At 38.4% G+C, this 15,248-nt stretch overlaps 1 protein-coding gene across 2 annotated transcripts in view; it reads right to left on the reverse strand.

Annotated features, from left to right (window-relative positions):
- Nucleotides 1-15,248, reverse strand: part of LOC107751799 (EF-hand calcium-binding domain-containing protein 11-like) — a 53,737-nt gene that overhangs the window by 36,102 nt on the left and 2,387 nt on the right. Inside the window, exons 2-4 of one of the 2 annotated variants that reach the window (XM_016567568.1) lie at nt 10,643-10,738; nt 9,455-9,503; nt 5,026-5,127 (exon numbers count right to left, since the gene is read on the reverse strand). In XM_016567568.1, coding sequence (XP_016423054.1) covers nt 5,026-5,127; nt 9,455-9,503; nt 10,643-10,738 — 247 coding nt within the window. The remainder of the gene's footprint in view (nt 1-5,025; nt 5,128-9,454; nt 9,504-10,642; nt 10,739-15,248) is intronic. The other variant, XM_016567569.1, reaches the window with a different exon arrangement.

Here is a 15,248-nt window from a genome sequence, read left to right on the forward strand (position 1 = left end):
GATGTGTCCATCCACACTCATGGTCAAAGGAGTACACTCTGAAAAGCTTACACATTTAACAGTGCGCAAGTCGGCGTGGAAAATGAAGTATACCTAAGTCCACTTGCAGTTTTTTGCCTGATATTGTGAGAGCGAGAAGTAAGACCGGCAGAGATCTCAGAGTGTCTCCTGGAGCCTCTTCCGGAAAGCTCAAAGGAACAGCTTGTTGTGCCTTCTTCTCAGCGGCTGGCACGCAGGACTTTGATTTGCAGGAAATGGCTCCCAAGAGGAAGTTTAGAGCCCTCGCATCCAAAGTCAGAGCTGAGAGTGGAATCTGTTTAGCCTGTCTGCTGAATTGATGAGAGGCACAGCGGCGCACTGAGCGAGGGGATTATGGGGGGTGGTGGGGGTCGCGGAGCACTGTGACATGCATGTCAACACGTCGGACCCGACAACAAGCTCACCAAGCGTAACCAAACACTGCCCTCGACAGCCATGGAAATAGGGATGAGAGCGGACACCTGCGGAAACCACAGGACCTGTGCAAATCTAGAAAAATGTCACATCTCATATGTAAAAGGATCTGAAGTGTTAGAAAGGTGCATAATTGCATGATTTATTCGCTGAATGCACAAGAAAACAAATGTTTTGACATCAATGCATGAGCAGGAATCGGCAGGGAACTCAGCTCACTTTCACACCAGGTGAGACCGGGAGGGTTTCCAACTGCACCGAGCATGCTCTGTCACCAGGCAGGCGGCCACTTCAGCTCTGAATGGAAGCGACGCACTTCAGCACGCTTTAGCTTCCCATTGAAGATGAGGACGGGGGTGATGGCGCAGATGAAACAGTCAAACATCTCATCCAGCTCAAACTGTTCAGCCGCAGATAGGAGAGGACTTGCCTCTGTTGGCAGTCTGACAGGAACATCAGGCAGAGAAAGCCAGGACAGAGGGTTTAAGCTTAGCTGGCAGAGGAACAAAGACAATCAATCTGGGAACTGCTGAAATTATTAAGACACTTTGCTTGCATGTAAGCTCTGCTGGAGAACACCTGCCTAACAGTTGTCCTTCCGATTTTCTTTCTAAGAACTATAATTGACAGCATATACAAACAAAAATCTACTTTTTTTCAATGCAAAAAAATCACACAGGCCTCCTGTAGCGAATCGATACGTTTTTGTAAGAAAAATATCCATATTCAAACCGTAATCATCACTTTAATATAGCTTGCGCCAACAGTTGTACACGGAAGCAGATCCGGGTGGATGACGTATGAGGTCAGCGTTGCACATGCGCAGGTGAGTCTCGTGAAAACCAACGTTTGTTTACAGGAGCAAAGGAAGCAAAGTTTCCTTACTTTAGCAAAGGAAAACCAGTCTCCTCTTGGCTTATATCAAAATCCTCCGACATTCTTCTTTACAAATCCTCGTTTTGTACTTCTAATTAGTGACCGGTGTTTTGTTTTGATCTCTCCCCTGCACAAAGCCAACCTCCATATGTCATCCGCCCGGAACTGCTTCCAGTGTACAACAGTGAGCGCAAGCTACATTAAAGTGATTATTACGTTTTAAATATGGTTATTTTTCTTACAAAAACGCATCGATTCGCTACAGGAGGCCTTTGTTCACCCCCCGGAGCCGTGTGAGACACTTTTTTTTATTGGATGGGCGCTTTTTATTTAACTTCTTTTGGACTGAAGCACTGCAACACCTGCTGACTGCAATGATAGAGCTTGGAATAGCCAAGACAATTTTTAATATAACTCCGACTGGATTCATCTGAAAGAAGAAAGTCATATACACCTACGATGCCTCGGGGGTGAGTAAAACACAGCCTAATTTTCATTTTTGCGTGAACTAACCCTTTAATATGCATCGGACTCAGTGTGCAAGGGCCTTCAGTGTGCAAGGTTTCTGTGCGTGACAAATTTTAGGATGACAAATACGAAAAAACACATACGAAAACTTCGGACTCAGTATGCAAGGACCTTTACAACGTGTCCTAACTACACGTGCCACGACGCCATCCATGTTAATCTGAGTTTTTATTCTAACCAGCCGCAATGGTGACACGCTAAGTCAACAACATACAAACTATGACAATGATAATCTCAGGAACTGATTATGGCTGCACAAGCCTCATCTGACACAACATTTATCAGCATTATCATAGCATTATCAGTCGCCGTTTACACTGAATACAATAAAATCAGAATTCTCGTGCGAAAATTTCTGGAGGCCAAGTTTCAGTGCTTCCCTAGTTATTTTTGTTATTGACATTTTAATCAGGCTTCTCACTTGCCCCTTTAAAAATCTACTTGTCCCACTCAAGCGTTAATCTTATTACAAATTGCGAACTTTGTGTCATCTTCACGGACCGGCTCAGAATCAGCAAGACGTGCGACTAACCGGCTGGTCCCTGGCTGGTTGATCGGTGCATCTCTAAAGCCAATTTCATTTTTAAAAAGATCCAGATTTCATACAAAGTGCACTTTATAGCACTATCATTTCTCAGTGCTGATTTACAAAGTTGAGTCCAAAAACACACTAGGTTGGGTGAGTTAAATGTAAGTCAGAATCTGACTTCCAATCTCGGTTCTAAAATTAGCTAATTTTCAGGTCGCTAAGAATTCGTACAAGGGTTGAGTGAACTCGCTCACAGCAATTTGGTCCTCGAGATGAATTTGATGGTTCATTAACATTCACAATTCTAATTAAAAGCCAACTGTATTTTTTTAAATGCCTACTACTTATTGCTGGAGACTATTTTAGGTCCTGGGAGGATGTAAAAATGCTCCAAATCCTGATTGGGAGGCTCACAGGAAGTCGGAGATATTTGAAAGCAGTCTGAGAAAGCAAATGAGATACCTAGATAAACAGAAAGTGAACGAGAGAGTCAGCTTCAGGCAATAATGGGTCCATCGAACATCTACTGAAGAGGCAGTCTTCACATGTATAAATATTCTGCTCAAACACACCCGTTTTCCTCTGTAACGGCGGCTCAGCAGGGTTAATGAAATAAGATCCCTCGACCATTCTGAGCAGATTCAATCAAGGTCAGCTGATAGCCTCCTCCTGTAGTCACTCCTAACTTACTCAGTGAAATTATTTCTGTAACAAAATTAATTAGTAATACATTTGCCTCTCATTGGAATATCCTACAAACAGGGCGAGACCCATTTTACTATGTTTTCTACCCAACCTTGAAGCCTCAAACATTGGTTTCATAGTATGACTTCATATAATAATAATAATAATAATAATGCATTTTATTTAATGGCACCTTTCAAAACACCCAAGGTCACCTCACAAGCAAGCAAAGATAAAAATAAATACAAATCACTACACAATAAAAAACACGCAACAAACACTCCACATATACAGATAAAGTGCAGTAAAGACTCAATAAAACATTATAAGAAAGCCTGTATAAAAAGATATGTCTTAAGACGCATTTTAAAAGTCAGCAGGCAACCGCTGTTGCGAATATCAGGTGGAAGTGAGTTCCATAGGCGGGGGGCAGCATATCTAAAAGCATATCTGGCACCCATGGTAGTTAGTCGAATCCGAGGTACCACAAGAGAAATTAAAGATGAGGATCTGAGAGCACGTGAAGGAGTGTAAACATGAAGAAGTTGAGTAAGGTATTGGGGTGCAAGATTATGAAGTGCCTTGTAAGTAAGTAGCAAGATCTTGAATTCAACTCGATACTTTACTGGAAGCATATAGTGCATAATACTTCAGAAACAGCAGTTAAAGATGAAGGGAACCTTGTATTTGACTTTCTAGTTTATCAGGCATGAACGGTTTAAAAATCAGATCTCAGCTTAAGTTAAATCACACAAAAAAGATTTATTTTTCCATAAATATCTAGGGGGGGGGGGGGGATGATAGAAACAGCGGATCAACAAAAAAAAAAAACAGAAAAGACGCATGGCGCCCTCTACTGCAATAAAATAAACCTGCAATACTGAAAACACTTCCCAGTTACAACAGGTCTCTTTTAAAACTGCAGTCATAAACACAGTAACAGGGATTACTACCACCATCGTGTGTAAACTACACATTAGAAATTTGCTACCAAATATAACAGCTGACAAAAGCACTGACCTTTGTTTAGAAAAGAATAGTTTAAAAACTAATTTTTTCTTCCCTGAGACAAGTGCACCTTGCATTGCATACAGTGAGCACACACTTATTCAAAGCAACTCAAGGTGCATCTCTTGCCAATATGTATGTTTCTTTTCTGGGAATAGAAACCCTAGACGTTCTAACACGCTCTACCAGCTGAGTTACAGGAACTAAAAAACCTGCAGACCACCAAGTCTAATTTCTTGCACAACTAATTTGGTCAATAAACGTGAACTGTGGTTCTGAACTGTGCAGAAACACAATTCCCAATTTAACTTTGTGGTCCTTGCTGCTATATTAGTGGTTTCAGTAGGAAAGACTGCTGATATTACTCATCACTGAATCTGATGACAAAGCTAGAAGCCAATCAGCTCAAGAAGGTTCACATCTGTCTTCCTGCCAGTGTTAAATCTATACTGTGATTTGTCCACAGTTATTCTAGGCCTCTAACATTGTTTACTTCTAGTTCTCCTTGGCTAATGGGGCCTAAACTTAGTACTGTATGTCACACGTATTCATACCCACCTTAGTACTTGTCGCTTGCACTGTTTTGTTATTTGCACTTGAAATATGTCAGCTAAAAAAACACATTTAATTTGCATATGCTTTGTACTTGCACAAAAGACAATCCAAAAATCTGTGTTTCAACTAGGGTTGCAAAAAGGTGGAAAATTTCCAGTAAATTTCAAACATTCCAGAAATTTTTGAAACTTGCCATGATTTTTTGGAATATTCCAGGGATTTTTGGAAAGTTTCCATAAATTTACCGGAAATTTTCCACCCCTTTGCAACCCTAGTTTCAACTGATTCGCGATTCTTTAGCATTTTCAGTCTAATTTTGTATCAACTTAAATGTATTGAAGCAAAAGTGTTAAACACGCAGAATGCTGGAGAGAAAGAGAGGAGGAACATACAGTGTACATCAAATGCTCTGAAGATCTGCCTTGTCTTCTCATATGGATCTTCTGCTGACATCTTCCTCCCCATGAGAGATGCAAACTGCTCCAGCAGGACCCCTTTCAGAGAAAGAGAAAAAGAGGTAGAGAAAGAATACTGGGTTTATTACAAAGCTCTCGTCTGAAGTGCATGCTCTTCCTTTACATGGCAGTCATCTGAAAGCACTGTGTTTAAAGGAGTAATATCTTTCCCTCTTGCCTGCAGGGTAGTCATTTTTTCTCTGAGTGCTGTTATTGAGATGAAAAAGGTAGGCTGGGGAGTTCTAGACAGCATTCTCGCAAAACGCCAAACCTACAGAGAGAGTTTGGCGAGGGGATCTGGGTGGGCCACGCTGACAGTGATGGCTGAGAAACTGGGGGATAAACCTCTATTGGGAAAAGCATTAATTAATTAAGATATCCAAGGACAGACATGATGGTTCCACTGCACTTCGAGTCATGCCAAAACATACGCTGTAATATGTCCTTTGAGAATCTCATGCCAAGTGATAAAAGAATACTACATGAACACAGAAAGAACTGTTTTCTAAAAACAAGTTAGTAAGCAGAGTTGTACTTTTTCTTGAAGAAAAAATGTGGTGCTTGACCAAAAGAAACACAACCACAATGCTAAAGTGATTGTCAGGGTTCTGCTATCTGGTTACTAATGTGTTCTAGACATTAGACATAATGTGTTCTAATGTGCACAAGATACACATTTTGAATACATTAAATTTTCATTTCACGTTGACTTTAATGTGCGCTGCCAAATTCTGATAGAATCAGGACAACTTTGGCCTACAGAGATTTTAAACAGCACATAAGCGATATCTGTTACTTTTATCATCACATAGCCATGAAATCTATTAAACACATATCTGAATGAAATTCTAAAAGTATCTTATGGACGCACAGTACATATGTACCTAGTTCAGTTTTTAATACCCTAAAACTCACACTCTCTTACAAAAAAATAAGGTTTACACATATGCCAGACAGCATGTTTGGCAACAATTGGAAGACGAAGAGCTGTGCTGACCTCTTTAAATCCTATCTCTCTCTCTCTGTTCCCCTCCTGCCTTTAAACAATGCTGATGCAGGAAGCCAGATCAGGGCTGGCTGACATTCACTGTGATACAGAGCCCATCAGTCAAGGATGTGTCAACTGGGTGGTCTATACGTCCTTCCCATCCCTTTCATAATTTCTGCCTCTCTACGATCTTCACTACCTTGGGGTCTTTCTATGCTCTTCTTTCTTCAATTGGTTTTCTTCACACCGCCCTCCCCTTCCCTCTGATCCTCACATCTTCTCTCCTCTTTTGCGTGAATCATTTAGCAGAACAGGCCACTGCCTGACTTACACACACAGGAAAATGTGCAACAGTGTTCTCGCCTTGAGCTCCTATTTAAAATCATGGACATCTCTGATTTGATGTGCTCCTTCCTCCTTTTTCACTTCGGACTGTCCCTGAGCCGTTCCAGTCCAGGGTGGATGCTAGGATACAAGCATTACATGGATGCTGAATGTTACATAAACAGCCTAAATATAAGAAGATTTTTGGAGAATCAAAGACCAAATGTAAACCTTAAGATCAAATCTACTGTTCCATTCTGGTTAGTCAAGCATTTGTCTGGGCTTTTCAAATCAAGGCCCATCATAAACAAATATTTGTCATACAAAGCCTGGGAAGAGCCCATGTTTACATTTGCATGAATCTGAATGCAGTTCAATATACAGTGGGTACGGAAAGTATTCAGACCCCCTTAAATTTTTCACTCTTTGTTATATTGCAGCCATTTGCTAAAATCATTTAAGTTAATTTTTTTTTCTCATTAATGTACACACAGCACCCCATATTGACAGAAAAACACAGAATTGTTGACTCAACAATTTCTGAGTTTTCCTCTAGTATTCTGAACAAATGCTGGCTATTTATGCAGGGATATACAGATAATTAAAATACAGATAATTAAGCGCAATCGTGCCAACAGATTATTGGTTAATAATAAATTAATATAAATTGATATTTGAGTCTAAATAACAAAAACTGTAAAAACTAAAATAACTCAATGTTCACTTTTAGGGGAGATAAACCCGTGAATGGCAACATAAAAGAAAAAAAATCTTTCAAATGTAACTGATTAAGATTAAACGACTATTTGATGGCAAAGGTAGTCTTAATGAAAGAATAGGGGAAATTAGTCAATATCAACAAATCGATCAATACCAATAAATAGAAAATAAATCTGGTACTGATAAGATCATGCATCCCTACTCTTATGCACACTGAAAAGACACAAATAGCAGGAGATATGTGCCACACTGAAATGTCTAATAATTTAGCACTTCTTAAAGGGGTCATATGATGCTGCTAAAAAGAACATTATTTTGTGTATTTGGTGTAATGAAATGTGTTTATGTGGTTTAAGGTTCAAAAAACACATTATTTTCCACATATTGTACATTATTGTTTCTCCTCTATGCCCTGCCTTTTTGAAGAAACGCGTAGTTGATGTATTTCCTCAGCGACCAGCACGGATCAGCTCTAGGCATGACGAAGCGGATATTGTCCTCTTTTGGAAGGCCAAACAAAGTAGTTTCGCTTTCACAATGAAACACAGCACCTTCACGACATGGCGGCGGCGGCAACAACAATACTACAGCGAGAATAAAAGTTACGCCTTCTTTCTTTGCGTGAACATTTGGGCGGCGTTATGCAAATCTTCCCACATCGAGACATAAGACATGTGGGGGCGTGTTAGAACGAGCCGTTTTAGGTAGGCGTGGTTGACTCTTAACTTTTATAAAGAATATCTCTTTGGATTTGAGACTTTAGTCTTTGCAACTTTACAGATCTTCTTTATGCACCAAGAGCTTGTAACACTCCAAAGAGAAAGGAAAAATTGAAATAGCATCATATGACCCCCTTTAATGAATTATAATGGTGTCCACAAAATGATGCATAACCGTTTGTTTGTACCACACCAAAAATTTTAAATATTTATAAGTATTCCTATAAAAATGCTGCAGACAAATGCAAGCAACTTATGAATCAATAAACTAAAACCACTCAAACTATTCAAAAGCCTTGTGGTTACCACATGTGCTCTGACATATTAACCTGTGGCGCTCATGGGGGCAAGGCGAGTTTGAGCCTTGCATTGTATCCCTAACAAAAGGGCCAAAAATCTGATATTAAATATTTATCAGTTACCATTGTGGAGGGATTTCTGAATCAACGACTTCTCACATCCTGAAGCTTTCATGCCTCTGTGATAAAAATAAATGCACTAGAAATCGCAATTAGGTGATAGCTAGCTGTGTGACCTTTCCTCCTTTTTTTGGGCTTATTTAAAAAAATATGGTTGCTTGTTAGGAAAATCTGACAAACTACTTTGTTTCTTTACATTTGTTCACTGTATTCTCCAATGCATTGATTGACACTCTGTCTGCTCACAGTTAATAGCCAATCAGTGCAATAATATAAGTGCTGTAGCGTAATTCATCAAACATTCCGCCCCCTCCTCTCCCTCATGGTTTCATTTAATATGTTGCAGGCTCATTTATTGGTAATAAATAATTGATAATAAATAATATTGATGATAATAAATAATCAAATAATATTGGGCTTGTTTTTGAGGTTGCCTACTTGTCTCGTGAGAGTTGGCAACAGTGCACTGAAGCCTTAAGCGGCCTCTTTTGCATGGAATGAGCCTGCCAGAGCATTTCACTATTGAGTCTAGTCAAGCCTCCCACATCACAACCAGCAACCCTCTCCTCCCGACCATCACTAATTTAGTAATCACATGAAATTCAAAAGAGGGGCAATTTAATTCACCATTTGCTCTGAGCAAGATTTAATGGTGGAATATTTCATCACTCAAAACATGCCACTTTAACTAGATTATCTTATGCTTTCCCACAGGGCAGCACACAAAAGCAATTTGCTTGTGGGATAAAACAAGAAACAAATTACTTACTAATCTAGGTCTTCAACCATTTAATGTCTCCCTCAAAATGCTGTCCTGCCAAACCCCCATTTTCCTCAGTGTTTCTGTCTGTCAAAAGGGCCTGTAGAAATCCTGTATGCATTTCACGGCAACATTATTTACCGCTGTTTGTCAGGATTTCATTACTGGCAATGTGTAAAAAGATTACACAGTATCTAAGTCAAGCTCCTTTTCCTTTCAATTTGCCTGAGCGGTATAAAATTTGGTTTTCCACAAAAATAAATCAGGAGCGAAATTGTGCATATAATTTTGGACTGCACATAAATGTGGGTTGAGCATCTGCTGAAGGTGAATTGCAAAACACTAAAATACACAGCATTGGGCTGGCATGTCTACAACTGTACAGCAAACTGTGATGCAGTAATTCAATATGACAAGTACTATATTATGTCCTTACCTGGACAGTCTTTAATAGTGCCATTCTCCATCAAAACATTTGTCTCTGACTGCAAGAGAAAATATAAAATGTTAAATTATAAAGAGATATATAAACAAACTACAAAAAAATGACTCAAAACTCTAAATAGTTTAAAAAAAATCTCCAATCCCTTTCTGATTAAAATTATTATTACACAAATCAGTCAAATAAATATATACTTGACACTGAAATAGTTGTCACTATGTAAGTATTGTAAACATGTTTTCACTCAGTAAAACTGTTGACATAGATCCACTGGTAGTTATCGACATAGATATGTATAGCTAGATGCCCTATTAGTGGCTGTTTCTATGGGCCGCTATACGCAAGCTGTCCGCCATATTGGAATGTCAAAGACGGTCCGTGAACACTCGAGAGCAAGTTGCCAGTGCATCTGCACTGCAACTGTATGCACATGAATATCAGTATCTTCAGTAGACTTCAGAAGATGCTGAATGTTGTTACTGTGCAATGTTGTTGCATCTTAAAACTCATTGATCAGTATTGTTAATCAATGACAATTTATATAAATTACGGTTCCTGAAATCTTTGCTGAAATTATCTCGGTATCGTATCTATTTGGTTTGCTTCAGTTTCTCCAGTTTGACGATTTAATTGGTATTTACTGTACTGCTTTATATACTTTCAGTTCACTGCTCAATGCAACAATACCTTCAAAATGGCGCCTCTGTGGTGACACACATAATAAACGCACTTGACTGACAAAGACCGATTAGATGATAGGCTATTTCCAAATGGCTTTTTTTGTTTTGTTTTGATTTTTGCGCACTTGAACTGTACTGCGCGAAAATACTTGAATGTTGTTCCAAACCAATAAGCATCTGAATCCCCACATGCAAATTTGGAAAACTGAGGTTATCTGTTTGACGTTACATAAAAACAGTACACATTTTTTTAATGCTATCATGAGTTGACGGCATACACAGCACGGCTCAGATTGATTTCAGTCCATCTGATTCCATTCAGCCGTTCAGTCATTGAGAAGATCCAAATCAAAAGAACGATTCATTCAGGGAATCGAATATCACTAGTCAACATCCCAGAATAGAATTTCTGAATTTCAGAACACAGCGGATGTCAGTTAAAGAGACAGTAAATGTATATTTTGGAGAATATCAAGCAAGTGATTCTGATTCTTTTCTGTACCTTTGATGGCTTGTATCCAAAAAGCATGACAACCGCTATCTTAAGATCTTCTCTGGATAAATAACCTTTCTGACCCACATCACACTGATGGAAAACCTAAAGAACGTAGACATGAATATTACATTCAGAGTCAATCTGCAATCTTTATTAAGAAGTATGTATAACCCCCGCAGTGGCAAACATTAGAATAAGAAATATACGTTTTTCATTTGGCATTGGACTGTAAACAGAGAGGGATCACACTTAATGTTCATAGGATTTTTTAAGAAAAGAATCTGTGTTTAACACTGAACGCAGATGAAAGAAATCTGTGACCACAGGTCACTTGTTCAGTAAATGTTTGTACAAGAATATGCCAGGCGTTCATGCACATTATTGAGAGCACGGTGGAGTGAAGGGGGTGTCTGTTGAAATGTCAAATCAGTGGTGCTGTAAAACAGATTCATTTATTAAAATAAATAAATAAATGGTTACCCCCTCTATTTCATACAGAGTGGCTTTAATGTTACCCAAATTCATTCTGATGATAGCTAACCTCCTCTCTTTCATATTCTAAAAGGAATTTTACTAAATTTGTCTCTCATTTGGTGACCACTGTAGAATTCATACAGTGGTCACCAAATCCAACAAGTCAGCATAACAGGTTACCGTTACCCCGCACTATTTCACACAAAATGGCTTTAATGTTAAACAAATTCACTCTAGTGATGTCTAACCTCCTCTATTTTATATCCTAGATCGCATATTACTCTGATGTGAACAGACACAGAGATACAGCAGGGTCACAGAATCTTACAGGGCACCATAACAGGTTACCAAAATCTGTTACCCCTCTCTATTTCACACAGAAAAGTTTTAATTTTATACAAAGCTACCCTGGTAATGTCTAAAGTCCTCTTTTCTGTAATTTAGAAAATATTTTGCTCTGATGTGAACAACTACAGACATACAGCAGGAACACTAAATCTGACAAGGCAGCATAATGGGTTACCGAAATCTGTTACCCCCACTATTTCACAAAGCGTGGCTTTAATGTTACCCAAATTCATTTTGGTCATGTCTAACCTCCTCTATTTTACATCCTAGAATGCATATTGCTCTGATGCAGAAATACTAAATGGAAAATGCAAGACAGACATACAAATGCATTTTTTTCCTCTTAATATCTAAAATACTACAATCACCTAATACCTGTTAATATTTGTAATATTTGTAAAGTGCACCAAACAGCAGCTAATAAACACCCTAAATGCTCAAAATTTGAATTTAGTACAATAGTAAAAATAAAAGGTGAAACAAACACTTTAAAGTTTCAAAGTATTACTGTGTTGTATTCAAATACAGTTTAAATGAAGACAAGCGGTTAGAAATAAAGGAGAATTTGGTGAACATTAGAGACGTTGCATTAATTAGGTCAACCGGAACCGGGAACTTTTTTCATAACACCCGATGTACTTGCTACATTGTTAGAAGAATGGCATCTACGCTAATATTAGTCTGTTTCTCTCTTATTCCGAGGTGACCGTAGCCAATCATTGACACACAATTTTCCTAATTAATGCTGTTCAGTTGCTTTGACACAATCTGTATTGTTAAAAGCGCTATATAAATAAAGGTGACTTGACTTGACGTTTCTATTTATAATTTGATTTTATTTAACAATTTCCAAAGCAGCTTTACAGAATACAAACTAACAAAAAATCTAAATGTAAATTATATATAATGTACATAATGTAAATTAACAGTTTGCACAACTTCTTGTCCAGGCCCTTGTCATGTCTAGGCTGGACTTCCATCATGTGCAAACAATAGTAAAAATAAAAGGTGAAACAAACACTTTAAAGTTTCAAAGTATTACTGTGTTGTATTCAAATACAGTTTAAATGAAGACAAGCGGTTAGAAATAAAGGAGAATTTGGTGAACATTAGAGACGTTTCTATTTATAATTTGATTTTATTTAACATAATTTCCAAAGCAGCTTTACAGAATACAAACAAACAAAAAATCTAAATGTAAATTATATATAATGTACATAATGTAAATTAACAGTTTGCACAACTTCTTGTCCAGGCCCTTGTCATGTCTAGGCTGGACTTCCATCATGTGCAATCAAACCTCTACAAATGATTCAGAATGCAGCAGCACATCTGATCTTCAACGAGCCCAAAAGGGCCCATGTCACACCTCTCTTTATCTCCCTGCATTGGCTACATGTTGCGGCTCGCATCAAGTTCAGAACATTGATTCTTGTGTATAGAACAGCCCCAGGCTTAGCACCCTCCTACTTCCACTCACTCTTACAAATCTACATCCCCTCCAGAAGCCTGAGCTCTACAAGTGAGCAACGCCTCGTGGTACCATCACAGAACGGTACAAAATCACTTTCCAAAACATTTTCGTTCACCGTTCCTGGCTTGTGGAATGACCTTCCCGCCCCCATCGGGAATGCTGAATCCCTGACAATTTTCAAGCATTGTCAACAATTTGTTCTATTATGCACTATATAGTAAGCCATACGCATTTTAAATTATGTATTTAGGATAATAATTAGCCTACCTGATAGGGAGGACCCGATTTGTCATTACACCGGTACAACACTCAACATTTGAGGTCTCACATGCAGGGCCGCATTAAGACCTTACTGGGCCCCGGGGCTATGACTTACTGCAGGGCCCCCGCGGGGCTTTGGTAATCTGCGCTACCGATGACCAGTCAATCTACTCCACAGCCAATCACGGGCCCCCTCCTTGTCCGGGCCCCTGGGCTTCAGCCCCGCCTAGCCCAATGGTTAATGCGGCCCTGCTCACATGATGAATGAGTTGATTAATGAATTTCTTTATGTACAAACTGACTAGGTCATGGGTCAGTTTGGAAGACTGTGAAAAATGTTTGTTTTTAGTACACTTCACCAAACCCATACTATAAAAGAATAAAACCCAGTAAACCTTGAGAATATTATTTGTGACATTAGAATAAAATATATATGGATATAATAATGTATGTATAAAACTAAACTGAACAATCTCTTAATTATTTTTTTCCTTATTTCATTTAACATTTTCATTTCATTGACAGTTTTATTATGCACGGACCTTTACTGTCATTAAAAAGGCGTATTTCTGCTATTGCAGGCTCATTTTGTAAATGTAAGCTATTAATTTAAATTATAGACAAGCGCAAACTGGGTGCTCAATGCGAATATAATTGGCCACATTTACAAAATCGGGCTATTATGTTCGCCCGACTATGCAAATGTATCTTTATGTATAGCAACAAAAGAATGAGGTTAATCACTGTCACGTCAGTTTATAGTAATCGTGTATATTTGCAAAGACACTGATGAATGGTACACCACAAAAAAAAATAAAAAATCTTCAACTTTTGGGTATATTTTTCATCAAACACAAGACTACTTTAAGCAAATAGTGTTAAATGTTAATTCTAATTCTATTTTTATACAATAAAAATAAAACGTACTTCACTTAAAAAAGCCTTGAACAAACTATGAAAAAAATCTATGCTTTGTTTTCCCTTAAAGCCTCAAAAAGCACATGAAGGAGTTTGATCTTCACATCAAGCTGCTTCCGATTTTATGGGATTACATCTCTGCCACAATTCAAAAGTGAGTTTTGCACGCGCGCAAACTGAGTTTTGTGGAGAAAATGTTTGTCTCGCAAAGAAGAAAGTATTGAGTGCACGAAAATCAATTTTGCATTTAAAATACGTTTTTGGATTTGTGCAGACCTTCTCTTTTCCGCGTGCAACGTTTCAATAGCTTGCTCACCTGATGCCCGCCCTCGGTGCTCTCTAAATGCCTAATGGCAACGGCTCACTTGCTCACCACAACCCAGCGTTACAATATGCCATAATTCCAGCCAATCAGAGACGAGGCTGCTAAAATGCTGATTGGCTGCCTTGACAACCAATCACAACATTCCTTGCATTATTCCTCGACAGCAGAAGAGGAAAAATACAGTGCATGCATAATTGTTATGCAAGTTGATATTCTGATCGTATTTTTTTCCCAGCACATTGTACCAATTCTAGGGGTGCTCCGATCAGGATTTTTGAGGCCGATCACCGATCACACAAAGCAGTATCTGCCGATACCGATCACCGATGCCGATCTTTTTAAAGCCTTCTTTTTATTATTTATAACTATTTATAGTGATACTCCAATCAGGATTTTTTATTCAGGGCCTGAATTTCATTTTTGAAAATGGAGGGAATTCCCCTCTTAGGTGACTCTTGTGAGAGGGAAAGCAGCACGGACTGTGCTTTCACACAGGAGTCCACTACTGATCCATGGCGGTTTACCACAAACACAACATTTATCCATTAGTTTGATTTCAAATCCAAACATTGTCACTGAATATGCTTTTTCAGCATTGCAATTCTTTTTTTACACAGTACAGTAATACAATCTTTCACAGACATGTTTAAACACAATAAATATAAGCAACACATTATTCAATGCTTTTTACTTTTGCATTTACTTTAGATTTATATATTAAGTTGCTCAAGCAAGTGGCAAAACATTTAAACTACTTTTCTTACATTATCACAAACTTACCATTGACAGAAATAGACAGCTCTACTGCCTTT

This window comes from Sinocyclocheilus rhinocerous, unplaced genomic scaffold (genome assembly GCF_001515625.1).
Source record: "Sinocyclocheilus rhinocerous isolate Xijiao unplaced genomic scaffold, SAMN03320098_v1.1 scaffold993, whole genome shotgun sequence".
Lineage (NCBI taxonomy): Eukaryota > Metazoa > Chordata > Actinopteri > Cypriniformes > Cyprinidae > Sinocyclocheilus > Sinocyclocheilus rhinocerous.